At 35.5% G+C, this 27362-nt stretch overlaps 1 protein-coding gene across 1 annotated transcript; it reads right to left on the bottom strand.

Moving 5' to 3' along the window:
* Positions 1 to 17594: 17594 nt before the first annotated feature.
* Positions 17595 to 20618, bottom strand: LOC130943420 (protein KINESIN LIGHT CHAIN-RELATED 1-like). The gene is made up of 3 exons (XM_057871296.1): positions 20530 to 20618; positions 18316 to 20164; positions 17595 to 18020 (listed from the first exon to the last, which is right to left on the bottom strand). Exons 2-3 carry the CDS (start codon positions 20154 to 20156, stop codon positions 17807 to 17809), a joined length of 2055 nt encoding a protein of 684 aa, XP_057727279.1. The 5' UTR covers positions 20157 to 20164; positions 20530 to 20618; the 3' UTR covers positions 17595 to 17806.
* Positions 20619 to 27362: the final 6744 nt, after the last annotated feature.

Genomic DNA, 27362 nt, shown 5'->3' with positions numbered 1-27362 from the left:
TTTGAATTCTAATTGCTTCTAATTCAATTTATGCTCTATTAATTGTTGCAATTCAATTTCTCTTTGCTTAGGTTCTAAAATCCCAGTCCTCAAATCCCTTTTACATTCAAGCAATTTATATTCCTTGCATTTTAAGTTATTGCAATTTACATTTCTTGCACTTTAAGTTTCAGTCATTTACGTTCTTGTTCTTTAAGATTCAGCAAGTTTACTTTCCTGCTCTTTAATTTACTGCAATTCTCCCCTCTCCCTTTACATTCCAAGTAATTTAGCTTCTGTTAAATACAAAACACTCAACCAAAACTTAATTCACTTGACTAAATCAACCACTAAACTAAAATTGCTCAATCCTTCAATCCCTGTGGGATCGACCTCACTCATGTGAGTTATTATTACTTGAAGCGACCCGGTACACTTGCCGGTGAGTTTTGTGTCGGATCGTTTTCCGCACATCAAGTTTTTGGCGCCGTTGCCGGGGATTGAAATAGATTGACAATGATTAAGTGAAGTGGAGGTCTAGATCAAGCACTTTTTCTTTTCTGTTGTTTTAATTTTGGCTAACACACTAACTGTTTGAATTTTTGCTTAAATTAACTAAAACTTCATTCTAGCTATAGATTGAAGTTTCATTGGTTATCTGGATCTGTGTGTTTATTGTTGTGTGTTTGTATGTCAGGTACAGGAAGATCTTCTCCTATCCTCTCTGAAATTGACCAAAGAACTCTTCGAAGAATAAGAAGAGCTGAAAGAGGAAAGAACGTTATTGGAGAGGAAGAATCTGAGGAGGAATTCCAAGAGATGGAAGGAAATCCATCAAATCTCAATCAACCAGGAGGAGGGGCCAACAATAACCCACAACAAAGAAGAGTCCTGGCTTCATACACATTTGCAAATGCTAGACACTGTGGAAGTAGCATTCTTACTCCTAATGTCAATGCAAACAATTTTGAACTAAAGCCACAACTCATCACTTTGGTTCAAAACAACTGTTCTTTTGGAGGAGGACCATTGGAGGATCCGAATCAATATTTATCTACCTTCTTGAGGATTTGTGACACTGTCAAAACCAATGGTGTGCCTCCTGACAGCTACAAGTTTTTGCTCTTTCCATTTTCTCTCAGAGACAAAGCCACTCAATGGCTAGAGACATTTCCAAAAGAGAGCATCAACACTTGGGATGACTTGGTGAGCAAGTTCCTTGCCAAATTTTATCCCCCTCAAAGAATCATAAGATTGAAGACTGAGGTACAGACATTCACTCAAATGGAGGCTGAGAATTTATATGAAGCATGGAAAAGATATAAAGCACTATTGAGAAAATATCCACCAGAGATGTTTACTGAGTGGGATAAGTTGCAAAACTTCTATGAAGGACTTACTCTGAAGGCTCAAGAAGCACTTGATCACTCAGCTGGAGGCTCATTACAACTCATGAAAACTACAGAGGAAGCTCAAAACCTCATTGATATGGTGGCCAACAACCAATATTTCTTTGCTCATCAAAGACAACGCCAACCATCACAGAGAAGATGAGTAATGGAGTTAGAAGGAGTGGATTTAATTCTAGCTCAGAACAAGATGATGCAGTAGCAGATTCAACAACAGTTTGAGCAAATGGCCAAAAGAATTGATGGCCTGCAAGTAGCAGCAGTGAGCACCACAAGCCAACCATCAACCACATGGGTGCAAAGTGAAGAAACCCAAGAGGAGCAACAGCAAGAGCAAGTCCAATACATGCACAACCAAAATCCTGGAACAAATGAAGTCTATGGTGATACTTACAATCCATCTTGGAAGAACCATCCCAACCTCAGATGGGGAGACAACCACAATCAAAGCCAACAACCATGGCAAAGAAACTCAAGTCAGAACAATTGGAAAAGCACAAACCACAACCCCCAGCCAAACACTAACCAAAATACATACAGAAAACCACAAAATAATTACCCCAACTCTAACCATCACCTACCCAATAACCACCCAACTAACCAAAGCACTTACCATCATCCAACAACACCCCAAAACCAACCCATCTCACAAGAATCTCAGAGGATCACTAATCTAGAGATGCTCATGGAGAAAATGATGAAGAACTAAGAATTGACAACAAAGAACCAAGAAGCTTCCATGAAGAACCTAGAGAGGCAGATTGGGCAAATCTTCAAATAGATTTCTGTTGAAAAACCATCAAGCTCACTACCAAGTGACACCATTCCTAACCCAAAGGAAGAATGCAAGGTCGTGCAACTAAGAAGTGGAAAGATGTTAGTGGATGGTAACCAAGGAGCAACCAAGAATAATGACAATGAGCCAACAAAGAATGATGAAGCCATCAACAAGGACATGATAAGCAAGAATGTCCCAGAAAAACTCACAGAGGAAAACAACCAACCACAGAATCTGAAGAAGGGAAAGCAGATCATGGAAGAACCGATTCCAAGACAACTTCAAGGGGAGAAAAGCTTGACACCCCCAATACCTTATCCACAGAGATTCCACAAAGAGACAAAGGATCAGCATTTCCACAAATTTCTTGAGACTTTCAAGAAGCTGGAAATCAACATACCTTTGGCTGAGGCATTAGAGCAAATGCCTCTATATGCCAAGTTCTTAAAGGAGCTCATCAACAAGAAGAGAAGTTGGAATGAGAAGGAGACTGTAATGCTTAGTGAAGAATGCAGTGCACTCATCAAAAAGAGACTCCCTCCAAAGCTTGAAGATCCTGGAGGTTTCTTCCTACCCTGCACTATTGGAAGCCTATTCATCAACAAGGGGATGTGTGACTTAGGAGCAAGTATAAATCTAATCCCATCTTCTTTAGTGAAAAAGCTTGGCATAGAAGAGGTGAAACCAATACAGATGTCCTTGGAATTGGTGGACCAATCAGTAGTATATCCTAAAGGGTTGATTGAGAACCTTTTGGTTAAGGTTGACAAGTTCATCTATCCTGCAGATTTTGTGATCCTGGATTCATCAGAGAATGGGAATGACTCCTTAATCCTTGGTCGACCATTTTTGGCCACTGCTAGAGCCATTGTAGACATAGAGCAGGGAGAGCTAACCCTCAGAATGCATGAGGAGAGCATCACCTTGAAAGTCTTTCAAGAATCACAAAGTAAGGAAGAAACAAGCAAGACAAGTGGTGACTTCCTTCCAAAGCAAGCAACCGACAAGGCAGTAGAACAGAAAAACAAGCAGCTGCAAGAAGGAAAAGGAATTCAAAAAGAAGCTGGGATGATAAACAAGAAGGAAGGTATCACAACCCAAGTCACTGTCAAGAAAGAAAGATCAACAAGAAAGAAAAAGAAGAAAAACAAGAAAAAGGCCTACAAGGGGTGGAAGAATAAGAAAATCCCAACTGAAGGATTTGCCAAAGGTGACAAGGTGCAACTAGTGTATCAACAGCTGGGAACAAAAGATTATTACACTGTCAACCAAGTACTTTCTCTTGAGCATATGGAAATTGAGCATCAAGGCACACAGAGAAAGCTTACAGTGAGAGGTGACAAGTTGAGACATCACCAGCATCAACCACCCTAAAGGGAGTTCAATGTCAAGCTAGTGACAATAAAAGAGCGCTTGTTGGGAGGCAACCCAATCTGAGGTAGTTTTCTTTTCATAGCTTTTTCAATAAAGATGTTGAATAATTGGTATGCATTGCAAGGTGCTAAGTTTGGTGTTGCACACCAAAATAATTTAAGGGAGAATGAAGGATTCTAAGTTTGGTGTTCCACCAAAAATCTCACTTAAAAGCACATTCTCACTTCCTGCACAATGATAGATCCAAGCAATCAGACAAATTATTCAACTATTTAACTGCTTTCTAGCTTTGATTCCATAACCTTTAGCAAGGACACAGGGTTTCAAATATGGTTAACTTGTTGCATCTGAGACAGTGGCAAACAATTAAGTTTGGTGTTCCCACACCAAAATAAATCTAAGAGCCACACTCAATCTATGCATACTAACCATACACTTAAGGGCTTGAGAAGCAAGCAACTTTGAGAATTATGCAGGACATTAGTCAACAATTGAAGATATTATGCATCTTGACTCAAAGAGAACACAACAGAAGGAAAAATCAAAGGGCTACAACTTCAAAGGTTGTATCTAAACTTAATCCTTGCTGCTGTGAAGTGTTTTGAATCTGGAAACCATTGTATGACTTGCTAAAGCATTTATCTAGTTGCAAGTGAAATTGTTTGTTAAGAATGCATGATCTGCATAATGCTTGTCATTCATCACTTAGCTTTAATTTTGTTTTGTTTTCCATATGCTTGAATAAAAGAGATTTTGTTTGAAGTGAAAAGTGAAATATCCAATGTTGCATAAGTAAGAATGGAAGTTAATGGTGGTATATGTGTTTGATTAAATGCATGACTCATGAAATAATTGTTGCATAATATCATTCTCATTCAAGTGTGAGTTAGCTTGCTGTTATAAAGATCCTTATCAATAAAGAAAAAGCCCTTGAGAACAAAAACAGAAAGAAAAGGAAGAAGAAAAAGCCAAAGTGGCAAGAAAAACAAAGAATAAAGGTTGGACACCAATAGCTTGGACCCTAGGACATATGCCTGTGGTGTTCTTGTACTAAGATATGCTTGGATAAGTAAATTCTAAGGGGTATTTTAAAACCCGGTCACTTAGATCAACTGATTTGGGATGGCCAATTGAAAATCCACAATAAAGAGCAACTTAGATACAGAACATTTAGTTATCCAAAGAGATGCTGGGCATCAATGATCCTAGGAGGAAATAGTGAGCCATGTGTCTGTGGTGGAAAGATGTTGAGAAAAAAAAAATAATAATATTAATAAAGCCAAAGGCTACTACTGCAACATTAGACACCAAAACCTCCAAAAGAATAAGCTTGTTAAGCATTATGAGTAAGAAAAGATAGCAAGGGAGTAGTTAAAAAGTAAGTCTTATAACAGCAAGTTTAGCAAGCCTCTGAGGAAAGATGTATACTATGTAACAGCAACAATAATTGAGTTATCATTGTCTGCATAAAGACCCCATAAATCAAGTTCTGCTATATGCCTAATAAGGATATGTGTTCTTTTCTTGTTCATTTCAATTTCTCTTAGTTTTGATGCTTGCTTGGGGACAAGCAAGATTTAAGTTTGGTGTTGTGATGACAAGTCATCATATACCCATTTTTCAAGCTAATTTCACTTGTTTTATTAGTCTTTATGCACTTTCTTGCATCCTAAGTAAGTGATTTGGAATGAAAATACATAACTTCTTTAGATCAAGCAACTACCATTAAATTGATGCTAACTCATGAGGTTTAAGCTAATTTTAATTGAATTTTAATTGATTTGTAAGCCTTATGAATTTGGTGATACTTTGAGTAGTTGTTTTGGTTGATTGTAGGTGAAGAAAAGAAGAAAAGAGAAAGCGTGGCTTAAGAAAGTGTGGCCCAAGGAGAAAAAGGCATGGCGCATAAAGAAGGGAGCAAGCATTGTCCTCCACAAGGCAGATTGCCCTCTAGGAGGGCAACATAAGGAAACAAGGCTTGAGAGGCAACTCTGCCCTGCCCACGACAAGGGCAGAGCACAAAATTGTGCCTTGGATCAAAGAAGAGAAAAACCTTGCCCTGCCCTCCACAAGGGCAGTATCGGGCCTTCATGGAAAATAAATCAAAGGAAAAATCCTACCAATGCTTGCCACAAGAATCGAACACGGCACAATGAGGAAGCAAGGAACTAGGCCTCATTATGGTGCCAAGAAAGCCAAGGAAAAATAGTAGCGTGTGCATCAGCCAAGTCTCGAACACGGGACTTCAATTTGGAAACACTGCCCTACCCTCCGCGAGGGCAGGGCAGCATTTTGTTGTGGCATGCACAGACGCACCAAACTGGCGCACCAAGGGACGGTTCGGCAGCACCAGCAGCACGCACAGGCACCAAACTGGCGCACCAGAAATTTCTGCCCTGCCCTCCGCGAGGGCAGGGCAGCATCCTGCAGTATCCTGCGCACCAAACTCGCACACCACGCTCGCACCAAGGCTGCACGCATCAATTTTCTGCCCTGCCCTCCACAAGGGCAGGGCAGCCTCCTGGAAGCAATCTTTCATGGGCCAAAAATTGAATTAAAAATCTAATTTAATTCATTTCTTCACCAAATCAAAAGCCCATCCAAATCCCAAGATCCAAGAATAGAAAGTGTATAAATAGGAGCTAGTTTGATGTAATTAAAAACTTTTTACTTGACTTTTGAATTTTGCACTTTCTTTGGAGCTTTGAATTTTGCAACTTTTCTTTGAGAGACTTGACCGAGATTTCAGAGAATTAGGGAGGGGAATTGATCTCTCTTCTTCCTCGTTCTTGCTCGAGCAATTCTACTTTTCTTGTTTGAGTCTTGGGTGTTAAGAATTGAGGAAATTCTATCTCAATCTCCACTCAAGAGCTCTTTAATTTCTCTTCTGCATAATTGAATTCATTGACATTCCCTTTACTGCTTCTTCTTCAATTTCTTGCCAATTGCTTTGAGAACTTAGATTTGGGAAGGCAATTGAGATCTAGGCTTTGCTACCTAGTCTCTGGAGTCCTGAGATCCCAATTTCCTTTTGGTTCTTCTGTGAACCTTTGCTGCATTTAATTTCCTTACTGTTTGAATTCTGATTGCTTCTAATTCAATTATGCTCTATTAATTGTTGCAATTCAATTTCTCTTTGCTTAGGTTCTAAAATCCCAGTCCTCAAATCCCTTTTACATTCAAGCAATTTATATTCCTTGCATTTTAAGTTATTGCAATTTACATTTCTTGCACTTTAAGTTTCAGTCATTTACTTTCTTATTCTTTAAGATTCAGCAAGTTTACTTTCCTGCTCTTTAATTTACTGCAATTCTCCCCTCTCCCTTTACATTCCAAGCAATTTAGCTTCTGTTAAATACAAACCACTCAACCAAAACTTAATTCGCTTGACTAAATCAACCACTAAACTAAAATTGCTCAATCCTTCAATCCCTGTGGGATCGACCTCACTCATGTGAGTTATTATTACTTGATGCGACCCGGTACACTTGCCGGAGAGTTTTGTGTCGGATCGTTTTCCGCACATCAGAGTCACAATCTGAAAAGGTTTATCCAGTTATGTGTCTGTGGCATTTATGTATCCGGTAGTAATACTGGAAAACAAGATGCTTAGGGTCACGACCAAGACTCATAAGTAGCTGTGTTCAAGAATCAACATACTGAACTAGGAGAATCAATAACACTATCTGAATTCTGAGTGCCTATGGAAACCAATCATTCTGAACTTCAAAGGATAAAGTGAGATGCCAAAACTGTTCAGAAGCAAAAAGCTATTAGTCCCGCTCATCTAATTGGAACTAAGCTTCATTGATGTTTTGGAATTTATTGTATATTCTCTTCTTTTTAACCTATTTTGTTTTTGGTTGCTTGGGGACAAGCAACAATTTAAGTTTGGTGTTGTGATGAGCGGATAATTTATACTCTTTCTGGGATTGTTTTTAGGTAGTTTTAAGTGTGTTTTAGTTACTTTTTTGTATATTTTTATTAGTTTTTATGCAAAAATCACATTTCTGGACTTTACTATGAGTTTGTGTGTTTTTCTGTGATTTCAAGTATTTTCTGGCTGAAATTGAGGGACCTGAGCAAAAATCTAATTCAGAGGCTGAGAAAGGACTGCAGATGTTGTTGGATTCTGACCTCCCTGCACTCGAAGTAAATTTTCTATAGTTACAGAAGCCTAATTGGCGTGCTGTCAATTGCGTTGAAAAGTAGACATCTTGGGCTTTCCAACAATATATAATAGTCTATACTTTGTCCGAGATTTGATGGCCCAAGCTGGCGTCCAAACGCCCACGAAAGACCCTTTTCTGGCGTAAAACGCCAGAACTGGTACCAGAACTGGAGTTAAACGCCCAAACTGGCATCCAAGCTGGCGTTTAACTCCAAAAATGCCCTATGCACGTGAAAGCTTCAAAGCTCAGCCTAAACACACACCAAGTGGGTCCCGGAAGTAGATTTCTACACTATCTACACTTAGTTACTCATTTTTCTGTAAACCCTAGTAACTACTTTAGTATATATAGTACTTTTTACAATTGTATTAAGGGTCTTCTTTGGAACCCTTGAGCTTTATGATCATCTTTGGTGAGGCTGGCCATTCGGCCATGCCTAGACCTTTTTCTCTTATGTATTTTCAATGGTGGAGTTTCTACACCTCATAGATTAAGGTGAGGAGCTCTGCTGTTCCTCATGAATTAATGCAAGTACTATTGTTTCTTCTTCAATTCACGCCTACTTATTCTCCAAGATATACTCTTGTACTTAATTCAGTTAAGTCAGACTGAAGGGGTGACCCGTGACAATGACCCACTATCTTCAGTACTCGCTTAGCCAAGATTCGTGTGCCTGACAACCACAAAGCAGTCTACATGATGTTCAACGTAGTCATTGGACGCCAGCCAGAGTATACTCTCTTGGGTCTCCGATCCACGGATTCGCATCGTCTCTCCTGACAACAGAGCATCTGACCCCGTGATTAGGACCTTCGTGGTATAGGTTAGAATCAATAGACAGCATTCCTGAGATCCAAAAAGTCTAAACCTTGTCTGTGGTATTCCGAGTAGGATCTGGGAACGGATGACTGTGAGGAGCTTCAAACTCGCGAATGTTGGGCGCAGTGACAGTGTGCAAAAGGATCAATGGATCTTATTCCAACACAAGTGAGAACCGACAGATGATTAGCCCTGTGGTAGCTGTGCTTGGTATTTTTCATTCGAGATGAGAAATTCGACGATTGATTAGCCGTACAGAGGCCGTAGCTGGACCATTTTCACTGAGAGAATCATACAGCTTGCCATGGAAGGGAGCATGCATGATTGGATGAAGACAATAGGAAAGCAGAGGTTCAGGAGCAACAAAGCATCTCCAAACGCTTATCTGAAATTCCCACCAATGAATTACATAAGTATCTCTATTTTATTTTACATTTTATTTATCCTTTAATTATCAAACTCATAACCATTTGAATCCGCCTGACTGAGATTTACAAGATGACCATAGCTTGCTTCAAGCCGTCAAATCTCCGTGGGATCGACCCTTACTTATGTAAGGTATTACTTAGACGACCCAGTGCACTTGCTGGTTAGTTGTGCGGAGTTGTGAAAAGTGTGATCACAATTTCGTGCACCATGATCCAATAGTTATGCTTCTTATTTATAGACTTTTAAAGTATAGTAGTTGGCTACGTTTAGTTGTCAGTGGTCCAATAAGGATAAGAACTGGTTCCTTGATGAATGATGGTGCCTTATATGTTGGACTCCTTGGTGAGATTACATGCCTATATTGTGGGCTCTTAGATGAATCAATGAGGTGATTGATTATGATGTAGGTTATCCCTTTTTATATTGTGCAACGAGAATTATGTGTGTTGTTGTCTTTATTTTTTGTTTGAAAAGTTTATGAGATTTGTGGTTAGTATTAAGTAATAGAAGTAGAAGTATATATATTATGCTGATATAACTATCTCATATTTTTTGAATAGTTTTTAAAACGTTTGACCCTGACCAAGAAAAAGAAAGCAACGGCATGTGATCTATCCCTTTTGACATTGTTCTTAAAAATAGATTAAGTGCCATATGAGTATCAAATTCACGATAATTACAACACAAATTGCACCAATTAAATCACAATAAAATTATCCTCACCCAATGCTTCCACTATATCACATCTTCCTGTCTTCAAGCTTCTGCGATGCAAGAGTTTTTGCGAATATATGCCTATCTTCTCCCTCATGCAATCATTTCTAATCCTTTTTACTTGGGAGGAGATCACCTTTCATTTTAGTCAGTTGTGACTCAATTTCTAATTCTCAATTTATGACAAGTTGTAAGTTTTTTTGTAAATCTACCGACCATATACATGCATTTAAAATGAGCATCAATATGGCCAAGAGAATATATATATATTCTTAAGATTTTCTTCTTTGTTAAGCTTAAAATCATAATAAAAGGAAGGATTAAGTACTTTTTTCGTTCATAAGGTCTAAGGTCAAAATCGAAATCATTTCCGATCTTTTTTTATTATTAAAATCATTCTCAACGTTATAAAATCATTCTTTTGTCCATAAACAATATTTTTTGACGATTTTACCCTTAAAAAAACACTTTCCCTCACCACTAACCCCTAACCCCCAACCCCCCTTCTTCATTATCACTGAATATCTTTCTCTCTCTCTCCTAGACTCTTAATCTTTCTAATCCTTAATCACAAAATAAATCAACAATCCAGCAACACCAACAATCACAAAATTAGACACAACATAAATTAAAAAAAAATTAAAAAGGAAGAACTCATGTATATGTTCTTCAAAAATTAAAAAAAAAAGAAAAAAAAGGAAGAACGAAGAACAGAGAAAGAGAGCAACAATCTAACAAAATAAATCAACAATCCAGCAACAGCAACAATCACAAAATAAATCAACAATCCAACAATAGCAACAATCACAAATTATCAACAATATAAATTAAAAAAATTAAAAAGGAAGAACTCATGTATATGTTCTTCAAAAATTAAAAAAAAAAGAAAAAAGAAGAAGAATGAAGAACAGAGAAAGAGAGCAAGGGAAGAAAATTGAACACCGTATTTTGTATTTTGTACCAAGACAAACAAAAAATACAACATTTTTCTTTGCAACAACAAAACACAAAAGCCTTTAGAAGCCGATGGAGCACTCACTACAAGAAAAATACCCATTCAGCCACACTTTTTTTAAGCTACATTTATGAATAGGTTACGCTTTTCTCCGTGTTGCCTTTTTATAAGAGAAAAGGATACACAATTGTGGCATCATTTAAAAAGTGTAGCCTTAGGTATTATAAAAATCACTTATAAAGCGTAGCCGTAGGTTGATATCTATAGGTTCATTTTTTGTATCAAAGGAGATGCTTTTAGAGGGTAGCCTATTTGTTAAGTTTTGGGTGCATTTTAAAAGTGATGCCTAATGTATCTAGTGCAAAAAAATTTAACACAACTCACAAACACTTAGTAATTTTTTTTCCTTTTCTCCCTCACTTACCCTTTTTGCGATGGTGCCCTAACCTAGAATCAGAACCCATCTCACCTCTCTCTTCTCTCACCACTCTGTCCCTCAAGCCCGTCGCCGGCTCTTCAAGCTTTGGTTGCCCCCTCAAGCTCGTCGCCGCTCAAGCTTTGGTCGCCCCCTCAAGCTCGTCGCTGCCTCAAGCTCTGTCGCCCCCTCAAGCTCGTCACGGCCTCAAGCTTTGTCTCCGCTTCAAGCTCGTCGCCGCCTCAAGCACGTCGCCACCTCGAGCTCGCGTCGTCGCTTCAAGCTCATCGCCGCTCAAGCTCTGTCACGCTCTATCATAGTTCGTAAGCTCGCCTTCCTGCTTCGGCCATCAACGCTTCCTCGGCCCTGAGTTTGGGTTTAGGGTTTCAGCTTCAGCTCGGGTCTTCCATCAACGCTTGCTTCGTCTCTCTGCCTATGTGAGTTTCATCTTTAGCCCTGTTATTGCTCTTTCAATTTTATTGCTGTAAATTATTAGTACATCTTGAATTTATTGCTCAAAGTTGAGTTTGTTACAGCATTGCTGGTTGGGAATTTGGTAAGTGTATGCTCCCTGATTACATATATGACAAAGTAGCAAGCATCAGCGTAATTGATTCAATAAAACTAAAATTAAAAAATGGTGGTTTTAAGACTCATTATCTTTGCCACATAGCAGGATTTCACATTTAGTTTCTAACACAAACATTGCAAGTCTTTCAAGTTCTTTTTGCGAAACAAAAATAACATGTCTCTCTTGATAGAATTAATAGTTTAAATGAATTCCTTCTTGCTTGTGCAGGCAATGAATTGTGCGGCAGTGGAGTTGGAGCAAATGTTTTTGCAGATCAATATGCTTCTGATATTGCTGCATTAAGAAACATATTTCATTATGTATATAGAGAGATCAGGCATAAGCCAATGATCATTGCTCCCGGTGGCTTCTATGATGCAAACTGGTTCCAGGAATTTGTAAACAAATCTGGTAAATCTGTTGATGTGGTATCTCACCACATATATAACCTTGGAGCAGGTATCATCCACCAAAAAGAAAAACTACTTTTATAATATTTGACAAATGTTTATGAATTTTGGTTATAACAAAAGCTACTACTTTATCTTACATACAGGAGTTGATGAACACCTAATTGAAAGAATTCTTGATCCATCATATCTTGATGGAGTGGCTAGCACATTCAGTGGCCTCAAAAACATACTTCAAAAATCAGCAACCAAAGTAAAGCATGGGTTGGTGAGGCAGGAGGGGCTTACAACAGTGGCCACCATCTTGTGTCTGATGCATTTGTCTACAACTTCTGGTTAGTTTAACTAACTCACCTTGAATTTTTTTTATTATTTTTTAAATTTTTTTGTCATTGGAGATTCTACAAGCATTTACTCTAATGTTAATACATCATAACACAGGTATTTGGATCAGCTTGGAATGTCAGCTGTTTATGACACCAGAACATACTGCAGACAGAGTTTGGTTGGAGGAAACTATGGTTTACTAAACACTTCTACTTTTGTGTCAAATCCAGATTATTATAGGAACCAAATATTAAATTTCATAGTTGAAGGATGTGTAGCATGTTATTGTGGACTATCTCATTTTAGCTTTCAAGTGTCATTATTACAGAAAAATATATTGTGTGCTTATTTTACAAACTCGCACATACCTTTCAACCATTGGTTGAGGGTGTAGACTTATCATATACAGATCACACATTCTATCCAATGGTGAAAAGATGTGTTTTGTTTCAATATATAAAATAAAAATGAGTACAAATTATACATTCCTTCTTTGTGAGCTGATATATTCAACTTGTGTTCTGACATATATAGATGTTTACTTCATTAGTTGCTTGCCAGATCCACAATTAAATTCAAGTAGGATAGTCTTTTAAAGCTTACTGACACTCGTGCTTCTAACAATAAGATGACACTGATGCACTATATTTGCAAGGTATAATAACAATTGCACTAAAGGAATATATCATTTGATCACTTACCTTCTTTTCATTTTGCTATTTTGGCTCTAGGTTCTAGCTGATAGGTCGCCTGGACTGCTTGACTTCCACTTAGACCTTGTAAGCCTGGAAGCTGCGGCTAAGGTGATGATTTATGCTTGGTTGAAAAAAGAAAATTATTCAACAGCTAATTGCTAGTTTTGTTGGTTTATTGGTTCTGTTTCACTTTGTTCCCCTGTAAAACTGAGCACATATCTTCTCCTCTGACTTCTTGCAATGATATGTGTGTCACTTCTGTTTGTTTGTGGCTGAAAATTGTTTGTGCAATTCTGATTGTTGTATTTCTGATTTTGTGCACTTCCGTTTGTTATGGCTGAAAGTTATATTGCTATTTTTGGTTCTTTTCTTTTCACCATGAACTAGAAACATGGGATGACTTGGTATATATGAATTTTTTCCTATTTTTTTATTTATCTTCCGATAAAAAGCAAATAATACTAGCTATGGTTATAGACTTATAGTATTAGTATTTTCAAATTAAAGTTATTAGTTTTAATTTAAAAAAATGTTACAATAGCAGATATAGTATGTATAACATGATAATAAATATTAAAATTTTAGTTTTTAGGTGCTAGTCCTAATCATGTTCTAGATGTTGCTGCTGTATGTAGTAGTAGTAGTTGGAGGAGTAATAATTCAAGATTGGCTTGTGTAGGAGAGTTTAACTTTTCAAATGTGAAGAGAATAGGGAAACTTTGTGGCAACACTTCTGATTTTTAGCATTATGGTGGGAGGCAGGGGATTTTTGTCTAGCTGCTAGGGTGATGATTTTTTAAATTATAGCTCTTTATCTTATGGTTTATAGCTTATACTTTTTTGATCTTTAAATTCTAATTTTGGATTTGTGAAACACTACTATGTATTGGTGAAACTTGTGCACGGTACAAAAAGGATTAACGATATCAGTCATCGATAGTTTTCTGTCTGGTTTTTTAATTTTTATAATCGCGAATGTCATTATAAATATTTTTCTAATTACTTTTCTATATAATTATGCAGGATAATATTGAGGATGATGATAATGAAGATTAAGTTGATTATTATTGTGGTTTATTGGCTAAGATAGAGTAGTGTTGGGAATGGATACATGTATAGTTGACTAATGACTTTTATTAGAAGATACTTATGTAGGATATAATATTTTAGTTTTTTATAGAGTATTAGTAATAAATTCTAAGTGATATCATAGTTATTTTGATATGGCTATGTTTATTTTAATGAGATGTATGAATATTTAAAATTAACATTATTCTAGTACTTTTGGATCATTATTATAAATATATTTTGGTTACAGATAATTTTTATTATTTAAAAAAATTATTTAGTATAATTATGTAGTTATTTTTATTTTATAATATTTAACTCATTTAATTAAAAATGCAGAATTATTATATATATATATATATATATATATATATATATATATTATAAAAAAAATAATAACGGACCTAAGGCTACACTTATAAAAAGTAGCCATGGAATATAATGTGGCTACACTTGACATGTGATGCAATAGTGTTGAAAAGCGTAGCCTATTCTAGTAAGAATGGAAGCTGAAAAGCGTAGCCTTTGGTCCTGCACAGCATCACTTGAAAAGCGTAGCCTATTCCCAAATGCCAAAAGCGTAGCCCTTGGTGCAGAAAAGCGTAGCCTTTGAGAATAGGCAACGGCCGAATAGGAATCACCCCAAAAAGCGTAGTCGTAGCCTAAGGCATCATTTTTTTCCACTTTTAGCTATACTTTTCAAGTATACCTGAATGGGTATTTTTCTTGTAGTGACTTCCTCTCAAAATAAACCTCAGAATACCCAACACCTACTTTCCCTTACTCATGGAGCACTAAAGCAGATGACTTTATTCTTGAAAAAAACCTCCTAGACGCAACCGGATCTGATGCCTAATGCATGTGCCTTCGAAGAAGCAAAATAAAGAGAATCAAAACATAGAAAGGGAGAGAGAGAGAGGGGAATTGAAGAAGGAGAAAATGTTGAGCAAGACGATACTGACGACGAGCAAGACCATCGTTGTCGTTGTCGAACTGAGGAGAAGGAACGACCAGAGACAGAGGCCGAGTTTGAAGGGAAAGTTTGGATCTAAGTTTCAACTTTCTCACCATAGAAGGCCGCCCTCTTCTCCACGGTTGCCTCCCTCTTCTTCCTTTCCGTTTCTTTTTTCTCCCTTTTTTGTTCTTTTTTTTCGTTTCAGTTCGTCTGTTTTAGGTGCAGTGGGAAGGGGTGGGGGTAATGGGTGGGTGGGACAGAAGTAATTAGTAACAATAGGAAAAGGAAATTTGTGTCATTTCAAAAATTCTTATGAACAAAAGGACGATTTTATAACGTTTTGTAACGTTGAGGATGATTTTAATAACAGAAAAAGATTGAAGACGATTTTAGTTTTGGCCTCAAACCTTAAGGGCCAAAAAAATATTTACTCCTAAAATAACTATTCATCTCATGCTTATTTTTAAAATTGTTAATAAATATTTGAGTATTTGCATCTATAATCAAGATTTTCAAATCTTTTGAATAAGTTTGGGTTTCCTTTGTGCGCAACCTATATTATCGTAATTTTCAACCTATTCTTTAAATAATTGGTAGGTCCTATATTTGCTTTGTCATACTCATACAGAGCCAATAAGATTTTATGAACATTATTTACACCCCTTGTTGATCTAAAAAATTGTCTCTTTTTTAGAAGTAGCTAATACATCTTTGCGACCTACGTGAAATTGACCGTCATATTTTCCTTCTTTCTCTTAAAAATAATCTTTGTTATACATCCTTCTCTTGTCAATGCTCTTTTTCCATCTTTCGATAAACTTTTTTTATTAACTACTAATTCGGCTAGAACCACGGACTTTCTTTTCCACTTCAAAATATTCTTTTAAGCAAATAATATATTTCCACCGAACACTTTGTTCATCTTTTATTTTAGTTAAATTGCATATACTAAAACCAGCAGCATGTGCATACTTTTTGTAAACTTCTCTTCTATCTTCAGTCATATTGAAGACCATGCCAACTTTCGATTTCAATTTATCTTTACATTTTGGAATCTATTCTTTTAATGTATTTAATATATCATTTAAATCATTTGAATGCTATCTAAATTAATTTTATTGTCTTGAATTTTTATTAAAATATACCTAACAAATAAATTAAAATTCTATTTAATATGTGTAAATAGAACTTAAATTTAATTAATTTTACACAAATTTTATAAAATAAGAAATTAGATTTATATCACTAAAAATAAAAAACTTTCACATAATTCAAAGATTATATATACAAATAATTCTTTAAAAAAAATTAAAATATATAGAAACATACACGTACTGGGATCAAATTCATTCACACTATGGATAAAAAAGGACACATACAATTCTTTATGCTTATGAATAGAAACAGACAAATATACTTTATGAGTAGTGAGTGTGAGTCTTAGAAAGTGATCTTAGGATACTTTATGACTACTAACAAGAATTAAAAAGAGAAAAAGCAATGAAAAAGAATTAGGAATGGCAATGGCCTAGTGATTATTGAATAGTGTTATGATAGAAAACGTTTGTATCGGTTTTAGGTTATCAGAGAGTTTGGTGTCACGTGATTTTTTTAAAAAATTAACTTTAATTTTGGCCATTAAATTTAATCTATCTAATGGTAATAATTATGTTATTTTTATTTAAAAAATGTATTCTCAATATATATATATATATATATATATATATATATATATATATATATATTGTGTGTACCGTCTCTGGTGGCTTCATTTTTCAAGTTGCTAAGATGGCTATAAGGCTCAATTAGTAGGAAGGAGACACGTGGATATGGAGTTGCTTGGGACGATAATTTGATCGTGTTAGAGGAATCATAAATTTGGAAATCAAGCATTGTAAATGTTTTAGGGATAATGTTACTTAACCAATAATTTTTTTGAACAACATAAATAACTATTAATTAAATTAAAATATATTATATTTATAAATTATTTATCCAAATCTTAATATTAGAATAATCATATGTACATTTAGTAGAGAAGACGAGGCAACGTCGCTTGGAGAGGTGGTGCCGCCGACGATTTGAAGCTACAGGATGGGAAGAACATAAAGAACACAACCACCAGACATGTGACATATATATAAATTAGTCATTGATCAGTTATTTATATCGAACGACACATGCAAATATACACGAATATATATGTAACTTATTTAATAACAAATTTTAGTATTTATATAACATTTCTGAAAATCTAATTCAAGTATCTTTACTGTATCCATACTCACAAATCTTTATTGTTATTCCTATGCATCTTAAAATCTCCGACACATTAAGCCATTTGAAAATAAGAAATGATATTTGGTTTATATATTTAGTATACACAAGGTAAAAAATAAAATAAAGGTATAATATATTTTCAATTGAAAAATTGCTGCAAACAACATTGTTTGTTGTATATTAATAATTAGCAGTTAGCACAACCTGAATGACATTAACTTGTAAGCAATAATTTATCCCCCAAAAAGTAAAGCAACATTTACAAGTCTATATATATATTCAGCTATAAAAGGTTTTTAAAATATAAGATTTATTTAAAAACCACACTACAAAGATGTGACAAAGCAATTGTCTTTTGACATTGAATAGCTTCCTTTTGAAAGGATTAAGTTTTTTCATGAGTCCTAGCTAGTAGTGGCCCTTCTTCCTCCATATCTTTCATCACGCAACAACAGATCAGGCATTGAGGAAAATAAGGTCACCCATAGTACGGACATTGCCATCAAGAAGCTGATCAAGTGACCTTCCTTTTCTTGTACGAACTCTCCCTGTTTGCTTCAACAACTCATCCAACCTTCTCTTCTCATCAACAACATCTGGATTTGCTGTCCCAAGCTTTGATTCCCTCATCTCCACTATGTAATCCAGAATGTCAATTGCATCATCCACCCTAAATCAAACATCAAAACCATATCATGACCAATATGTTTTTTTGCTACAAAAGTTTCATCTCATGTCAAGAAATGTCAACATCCTTAGTCATAGTTTGTCATTGTAAATTGGACTTTGTGTACTAGTGACATGACTTGATTTTATGAACTACTAATATACAACATTGTAAAATGAATATAACTTCCCGCGATGTTGTCATCTCTAACAATAATTAATATAGCTACTTTTGTTAAATCAATGGTTAAGATGCTAACGTAGCAAAAGAAAAACAAAGGGGTGTGTTTATATTATACCTGCCAAGTCCATCATAGGCGCCAGCAAGATTGCTATACACTCCAAGAGTTTCAGAGTTATATGGTCCATACTCTTGTTCCAGAACAATCTTTGCTTCTTCAAACAATTCTACAGCCTCTTCCAAGGCATGAAGCTGCACACAAGCAAGTCCCATTTGATTAAGAGCGACGCCAAAGTATGCTGATTTCTTGTCTCCGCTGGCACGAAGCTTCGAGATAGCATTCTCCATAGCATCATAGCATTCTTGATATCTCCCCAACATGTAGTTGATAACTCCAATTTGAGCTTCAATTCCTGCAATAGTTCTTTGTTGTCCAGGCATATCCTTCAGTATCACAAGTGCCTTGTGCAGCAAGTTAAGTGCCTTTTCAGGCTCACCCATCGACTCGTAGATAACGGAGACATTAGTTAGACCAATGGCAATGTCCTCTGGCGGGACACCAGCAGCTGGATTCTCATAGATCCGAAGCGCGCTTTGGCAATAAAACCTTGATTCCTTTAGCTTCCAGGTCCTGTTATACAATTCAGCTAAGCGCACATAGACTGATGCGACCGCAGGATGATTCTCTCCTTTGCTGGCTTTGAAGACCTTCAGCGCTTTCTGGAATGCCACGATGGCTTCATCGTATCGAGCCAATGATATAAATGTATCTCCAATGCTACAATCAACAGATGCCACCTCTACTTCTTGGCCATTTGCCACCATTGCCAAGCTGGCTAAAACAAGATGCTCCAATGCAGCTTCATGATTTCCCTTTGTTTCGCATATAAGTCCCATTAACCTTCTATCGGCCGCTTCTTCGAGAGATTGGGGGGAACCATTTTCCCTATGAATGTCAAGAGCCATTTGGCATAGCCTCTCTGCTTCATCTAATTGAAATGCTTGAACATTGGCTTCAGCAACATACCTACAAGTCTCACCAACTCTTGGATCTGTTTCCCCCAAAACCTGCTTCTGTAGTTCAAGCCCTTCAGAGTAATAGATAATTGCATTCTTAATTTGGCCTAGCATAGCATACGTATCCCCCAGTTGCATGTAACCAGAGAATTTAGCAAGGGCATTTTGTAATCCTTCCTCAACAACAGGAATCTCAATTGAGCATTCAATTATTGGAATTGCCTTATCGTATTGGCCCAAACTGCAATATATTGCTGCAGTAACATGTAAACACATAACCAAATCTAAACTTCTCTTTCCGTTAGCAACCTTCTCGAATATTCTCAACGCTTGAAGAGCCGCTTCGAGCGCTTTCTGTGGGTTATCCCCTACTGACATAAAGTCCCTTGCTTGCTTTAGAAAAACATGTCCCATTTCAGGCTTATCCAATATCGATGATCGAGGCGAATAATCAGCACCATTCTTGGAACCTGATGTGGTTAAAGGAGGTTTTGATCTGTTCATGCTAGTTTGTGTCTTCAAAACGCTCTCATTCTTAATTCCAGCAGGAGGCTTTGAAGCTGGAGTAGTCCTTACCTTGGATAAGGATTTTGTTAGTACTGAAAGGCCGAAATTTGGTAATCCTTTGTCTGCCTTTCTTGGACTATCCGTTGAAGATAACAAAGAATCAATTCTAGGCTCATCACCAAAAGATCCACAGCTTCTTATTGAAGGTGAATTATCAGCACCATCCCAGACATGTTCCAAAGAGGAAACACCAACCCCATGAATTGGAAACTTTGTACCGGAAAAAGTCCGGTGATGAAGTTTTTGTGGACTCAAGGGACTCCTTGGTGACTGGTTTGTAGTTATGGCTTTCTTAGAAGGTAATGGCTTTGCAATCCCATTCATTTCATGGACTCTCCCTTCATCTTGATATTCATTTGCAACATTTATTGGCATTTTCAGCTCTGTGTAAAGCAAAATTAGCAAACACAAAAAAATGAGACATAGATAAATAATATTTGCTAACAAAAAGCAAGCTCTTGACAATGCCTAACATTGAGAATCTAAAACAAAATTCAATGGATGGTGACAAAATATGATCAATTGTTTATTATGGTATTTAATTAATAAGGAAAGATGTAATGTGTATGCATGCTACAAAGGTATTAGATGACTTGAAAGCATTATTATCAAAACTAAAGCCATAAACATACTTGTAATTTGATATAATCAAATTAAAATTTAATTGATGTGCAATTTTTTTTTTTTATATCATCCTTGTTTGTGTTCAGAGGAATAATAGAAGAAGGGAATAATGAAAAAGATGTACCTTAATAATGTGGATGAAACCAAGCAATGATGTGAAAATGGATATGAAGGAAAAGTCAAATTAAAGGGGAAAATCTTTTTGTTTTTGTTGTTTTGAATTTTCCCCTTAAATTTTGTAATGAAAGAATTACATACAATATATACGTGAAAGAGAAGGAGAAAGGGAGGGTTGAGAGAACAAGTAATAGGAAGGAATAATAATAAGAAGAAGAAAAGGAAAGAAATGGTGTAAAAAGGAAAAAAAAAAAGTTTTTGATTTTTCCAGAGCTGGAATAGAATATTAAGGAAAGAGAAAAAAGAAAGAAAGAGGGGGCAATCTAGCCGTGCGCAAAACCTACCTTCCTTGTCTCTTTTTTCGTTTTCTTCTACCAGTCAAACTTTTTATCAATATGCCACGTTGGCTATGGTATTTTTTTTTCTTTTTTACGTTCAATTTTGCCTTTTTAGTGAAAGACACTTTTGCCATGCTAAAAATTTTTAAGTTTGGATCATATGAAATTCGTGAGAAAACTTAACCCTTCTTTTCGTGTGAAATTAATAGTAAAAAAATTATTAAATAATTTAATATATTCTAATAAAAGATAATATAATATAATTAAATTATTATTTAATAATTTTTAATTATTAATTTTATATAAGATTAGTTGAGTGTTTACCAAAATTTGTATCTTAATCTTTAAAAAGATTTTATAATAGGAAAATCTAATTTAAAAGTAAATATCTTTTCTTTTTAAAAATTCTCATACGATGATTTGAATTATAATTATTTTTATGTGATAATACATAATTAAGTGTAGGTGCATCCTATGATAAAGAAAAAAAATAATAAACAGATGAAGTTTTACTATGATAAATAGTTAGATACTTTTTTTAGGAGAATGTATTGTTTTACTTTTATTAAGTTTTAAAATAATTATACATAATATTTTTCATTTTCTTCGTACAACAACTTTTTTCATCATAAAATTATTCTTAAGAGTATATATAATTTTTTATATAAAATTAAAGTAATAGAAATTAGGGTAAATCATTCCAATAAACCAAAGTATTGTAAATATTACATACATCACTTAAAACTAAAAACGTAACGTGCATGTTCCTGTTCGTGTTTTTATATAAATCAAATTAGGATTCATCGAATTACAAGTTTTAATAATAAATAGAATGAGGCCATATGGATTTAGTAGAAAATTCTATAACAGAGACATGCATATAATGCTTTTGGCTTTGGGTAATGTATGTAATATTTGCAAATTGCAATACTTTAGTTTATTGAAGTGATTTACTCTAAAATTTATGAATAATAGCCATATTTTTAATGCAAAGTACGCGCTAACAAAAGTAAAACATAACTAATTTTTATATTAATAGTATGAATAATCATCTAAATAATATAATAGATATGATTGATAAACGTATAAAATATTTACACTATATATCAAAATTAAATTTATATAGTTATTTTTAAATACGTTCACACAAAATTATGCCAAAGGAAGAGTAAATTGTGCGAGTTTGAATTTTGAAATGATCAATATACTATTATATTTAAGGTTTACGCATGATTTTGCAAGATTTTAACCAACGAAGCAAAATTGCAAAACTTATTTTCAAGTATTGTAAAATGGATAATGTAAAGCCAGATTCTCTTAAACGTACTTTTTCTTCATGCCTCTTAGTGGATGGGAAAAATTAAAAGAATGGCAAATTTGACAACATGCTGAATTAGGCGGAATTTAAAACAAAATTTTGTCGAGGTAAAATAGAAAATAATTGTCAATATATTTTTGATATAGACCTCATTTAAGATAAGCTCGTCTAACCTCATCTCTCTGATTTGAGTGATATTGTCAAATTTAAAGCCATTTTCTAGAGTTTCATTTCAAAGAATTAAAGTCAAACGCATCAGATGCAACACTTTAAACTTTTGAAGGTTGTATCTCACTTTCTTAATAATTCATTAAAGTAGAAGAACTATCTACAAATGTTGATATTGTAAAAGTTATATGTTCTCCTTCTTGAATATTAGCCTTCCTCTTAAAAATACATTAATTCTTTTATTTTTCATGATTATTTTATATAAAAATTTAAATATATATCTTGTAAAATATATAAAAATGAAGTTAGAAAGACAAATATTAAAATTTATAATATTATTGAATTTTTTTTATCAATTTATACAAATACAATAATTATTTTTTTGAAACAAAGAAGCTCAACACTAAGGTGGAGCAAGTAGCAGTAACAGTAAGAGTAACACAAACAGAAACTAATTGGCATCTAACAGAACAAACAACCCCATGTCATCTTCGGCATAGCCATCAACAACACAAGGGATCTTTATTCTTCCACTCCTGGTAGCTAAGGAATGACATGCCAATAATGTCATCTACACCTTTTTCTTTATTCTGAAATATCCTCCTGTTTCTTTCCAGCCAAACATTCCAGATAACCGCAAAATAACAAATGAACCAATTTCTGGACTCCTCCTTTCTACTGGTTGTGTAACATCCCTTCCAGCAAAATACCTTGCTTAAGTCAGGGTATTTCTACTAGAAAGAACATTACGTAACCTTCTCTAGTATTAACTACTTAATTATTGAGCCTTTGTATCGAGTTTACGTCTTAGTTTTAAGAAAATTCCAGAAAAATTTTGTTTTTTTTATTCATTCAAGACATGTATCAAAGATAAGCATTGCAAATAATAATAACAATCATATAAGTATTATTAATAGTAACTCTTATACATAAGAAGTCATATAAACCCAAATACAACACCTACCCCCTCTGTTAAAATAAAACCTCAAAGGACAAGAGCGAGGGGACTCTATGAAAGCAATTAAAACCATAAAGAAAACCTACTAATCGCTCGCAGCTTCAAATCGCGTCTTCAAACCTGTGTCACTGAAAGGGTGAAAAATTTGGGGGTGAGAACCAAACCACATGTTCTCAGTAGAGATAGAGAATGTCGTGAAAGTAAAGAATAAAGCGCAAATAGTTAATTTCATCCAGAGACGTCCAAAAGAAAATTAACCTCTTTTAAAAGCATTAGTTAATTATTTAAAATCCTAGACCCACATTTTCTTTATAAAACTCGTAAAAGTTTCCTAGACTGTATGAATGACCAACCTGTTCCAAGCATAGGTTCATTAAGTCTATGCTGAACCAGTTTGATTTTTCATACTTTACTAGACCTTAACATAAAAGAAGTTACCTACGTGGTATAAATGATCATCCTGCTCCGAGCATAGGTTCATTAAGTCTATGCTGAACCAGTCAGATACTTTATACAAAACTAGACCTCAAACATACCAGTCACGGCCTCAGGCCCAAACAGCTCAATCAACATCCAATCACTACAATCCAAACAATCAGTTACAACACAGGTAATGAGGTTCAAACAATCAAGAGCATTTATCAAGTATAGCAATTAGCAGTTACACAGGATTATTCATTTAGGCAAGCCAATTACAATATCCACACCCAAACAATGTCACATAGATGCATATGATGAATGTCTAGTCCTAGTACAGGCCATGAGCTCATGTGTCGGTTGGCTGCCCGCAATCCCGACATTTATCCGGTCACGAGTAATCCCGATTTCCCGGATACGATTTTCCGTTCCTAAATAAATGCGCATAATAATAGCTCATTTGAGACAACCTCTGGTTACTGCAGGAAAATATATATATACTCTGCTCTGCTCTGGGGAAGCGGAAAATGGCTGTAGGTAACTTAGTTTCCCTACAGAAGCTCTGGGTTGCATTAAGCAACTAATATATATTAAATATAGCTCTGGGTTGCATCAAGCAACTAATATATATATATATATATATATATATATATATATATATATATATATATATATATATATATATATAAATATAGCTCTGGGTTACATCAAGCAACTAAAATATATATATAAATATCTCTTTATTATGTTACTCTTCTCTTTATTTCTCTTTACTCTGTTTTGGTTTCTCTTTTTTCTGTATCTCTTTACTTTCTTTGAATACTCAACAATCTCATATACCAAATAATCTCTTCTTAAAAGAATCATTGAAGTTTCTATCATTAAATAAGCCTTAAATATTTATTTTGATCAAGTCCTTATACTTTTATAAAAATTCGGACATAATCTCCTCTGAAAATAGGACTTAACCACCCTTACGGGTTCAAACCAAACAATTCACTTTACTCTTTTCAACCTTTCCAGCATCACATCAACTCAGAATCAAGCAAAATTCCACATTGAATCAGCCATATAGCACTAAGTTTCATCTTTAGTTTTATAAACTCATAACTGTCACTAGGACATCCTCAACACTCTATCTTCTTTTCTGTTTTTAATATAACAAATAAACTCGGAATTGCGCAAACTTTATGTCCAGGCGTTCATCTTGAAATAAGATTTCTAACAAACCAAAGATCATAATTTTCTGGTTAGTTTTTCTAGCCTTAGGAATAAAGGAAAAACCGAGACTGCTCTACAGTGCGTAAAACCAGAAAAACAGCAGCAGCATGTGATATTCAAAATTCAATATAAAATCCAAGTTAAATCCAATGACTTTGAAAATTAATACAGTTCAACTACACTCATCCAAGTTTGTTTTCCAATTGGTTTCAGGTCAATATCATTTTTAATGAAGAAGTTATATAACCTAGAAATTGACTAGTTTTCTGCAGAATTCTGTTTTAAAACTTAATGAACTTTTCTTCTTCCAAGTCCCATAACTTACTCATTAAAACATGGATACAACAACAAACAACAACAACAACAACAAAGCCTTGTCCCACTAAGTGGGGTCGGCTACATGAATCAAATGACGCCATTGTGCTCTGTCATGTATCATGTCTACAGAGAGACCGTTTACATGTAGATCTCGTTTGACCACCTCATGGATAGTCTTCTTAGGTCTTCCTCTGCCTTTCGCCCTTTGTCCATCTTCCATCTCATCCACCCTCCTGACTGGATGTTCTATTGGTCTTCTTCTCACATGTCCAAACCACCTGAGACGCGATTCCACCATCTTTTCCACAATGGGTGCTACTCCAACTCTCTCCCTTATATCTTCATTCCTTATTTTATCCAATCGCGTGTGACCACTCATCATCTCAACATCTCATCTCTGCCACACTCAGCTTATGTTCGTGCTCCCCTTTAGCCGCCCAACACTCCGTACCATACAGCATAGCCGGTCTTATAGCGGTGCGATAGAATTACCTTTAAGTTTTAAAGGCACTTTTTTGTCGCATATAAAACCAGATGCACTCCGCCATTTTGACCAACCTGCTTGGATCCTATGATTTACATCCTGTTCAATCTCTCCATTATCCTGTATGATGCACCCAAGATACTTAAAACTTTTAACCTTTCTAGGATGTTTTCTCCAACCTTCACCTCTATATTGGGGTTTTCCCTTCCCGAACTGAACTTACATTCCATATATGCCGTCTTGCTACGGCTTATGCGCAGACCATACACTTCTAAAGCTTCTCTCCATAATTCCAACTTCTTATTTAGGTCTTCCCTTGACTCTCCTATAAGGACGATATCATCGGCAAAAATATGCACCATGGCACAGGCTCTTGGATGCTCTGTGAGTACTTCCAGGACTAATGTGAAAGGTATGGGCTTAGGATGATCCCTGGTGTAATCCTATACCAATAGGTTCTTCCGTCACCCACCTTGAATCTTCACACTAGTTGTGCCCCATCATACATGTCCTTATTGCCCGAATATATGCGATCCTTACTCTCCCTTTTCTAAAACCTTCCATAAGACCTCCCTTGGTACCCTATCATACGCTTTTTCCAAATCAATAAACCATATGTAGGTCCCTTTTACTACTACGATACCTCTCCATCATCCTTCTTAATAGGTATATCACTTCAGTGGTAGATCTTCCTGGCATAAATCCAAATTGATTCTCTGTTACTTGTGTCTCTTTTCTCAACCTCCTTTCTATCACCCTTTCCCATAACTTCATAGTATGACTCATAAGCTTAATCCCTCTATAATTCCGCAACTTTGTATATCCCCTTTATCTGTAGATAGGTACCAATGTGCTCTTTCTCCACTCATCAGGCATCTTCCTTGACCTTAAAATCTCATTAAAAAGCTTGGTTAACCAGTTGATGCCTTTTTCTCCAAGACCTTTCCAAACCTCAATCGGGATATTATCAGGTCCTACTGTCCTGCCATTTTTCATCTGCTTTAAAGCCTCTTTTACCTCGAAGTCTCGAATTCTTTGGTAGTAGACAAAGTTTTGATCTTCTTCCCTTGTGCATAAACGACCAAGGCTCGGAAGAGTCTTCTGTCCCTCATTAAATAACTCGTAGAAGTAACTCTTCCACCTTTCATTAATCTTCTCCTCTTGAGCCAACACCTCTCCATCCTTATCCTTTATGCACTTAACCTGATCCAAATCTCTAGTTCTTCTTTCCCTACTCTTTGCGATTCTATATATACCTTTTTCTCCTTCTTTCGTGCCTAAGGACTGGTAGAGACCCTCATATGCTCTTGTTTTTGCTTCACTTATAGCCACTTTTGTCTCTTTCTTAGCTGCCTTATATTTTTCCCAATTATCTGCATTGCGGCATAAAGACCACTCTTTAAAGCATTCCCTTTTTATCTTTATCTTTTCTTGTATACTCGCATTCCACCACCAGGACTCCTTGTCTCTTGGTCCTATTCCTTTAGATTCACCAAAACTTTCTTTTGCTGTTCTTCTAATAACTTCTGCCATCTCCCTCCACATCTCTTCCGCGCTTCCGTTCCTCTCCCACTTTGCCTCTTCTCCTACCCGTCTTAGGAAGTTTTTCTGTTCCTCA

This window comes from Arachis stenosperma, chromosome 1 (assembly GCF_014773155.1).
Source record: "Arachis stenosperma cultivar V10309 chromosome 1, arast.V10309.gnm1.PFL2, whole genome shotgun sequence".
Lineage (NCBI taxonomy): Eukaryota > Viridiplantae > Streptophyta > Magnoliopsida > Fabales > Fabaceae > Arachis > Arachis stenosperma.
This window is presented reverse-complemented; position numbering and strand designations above follow the sequence as displayed.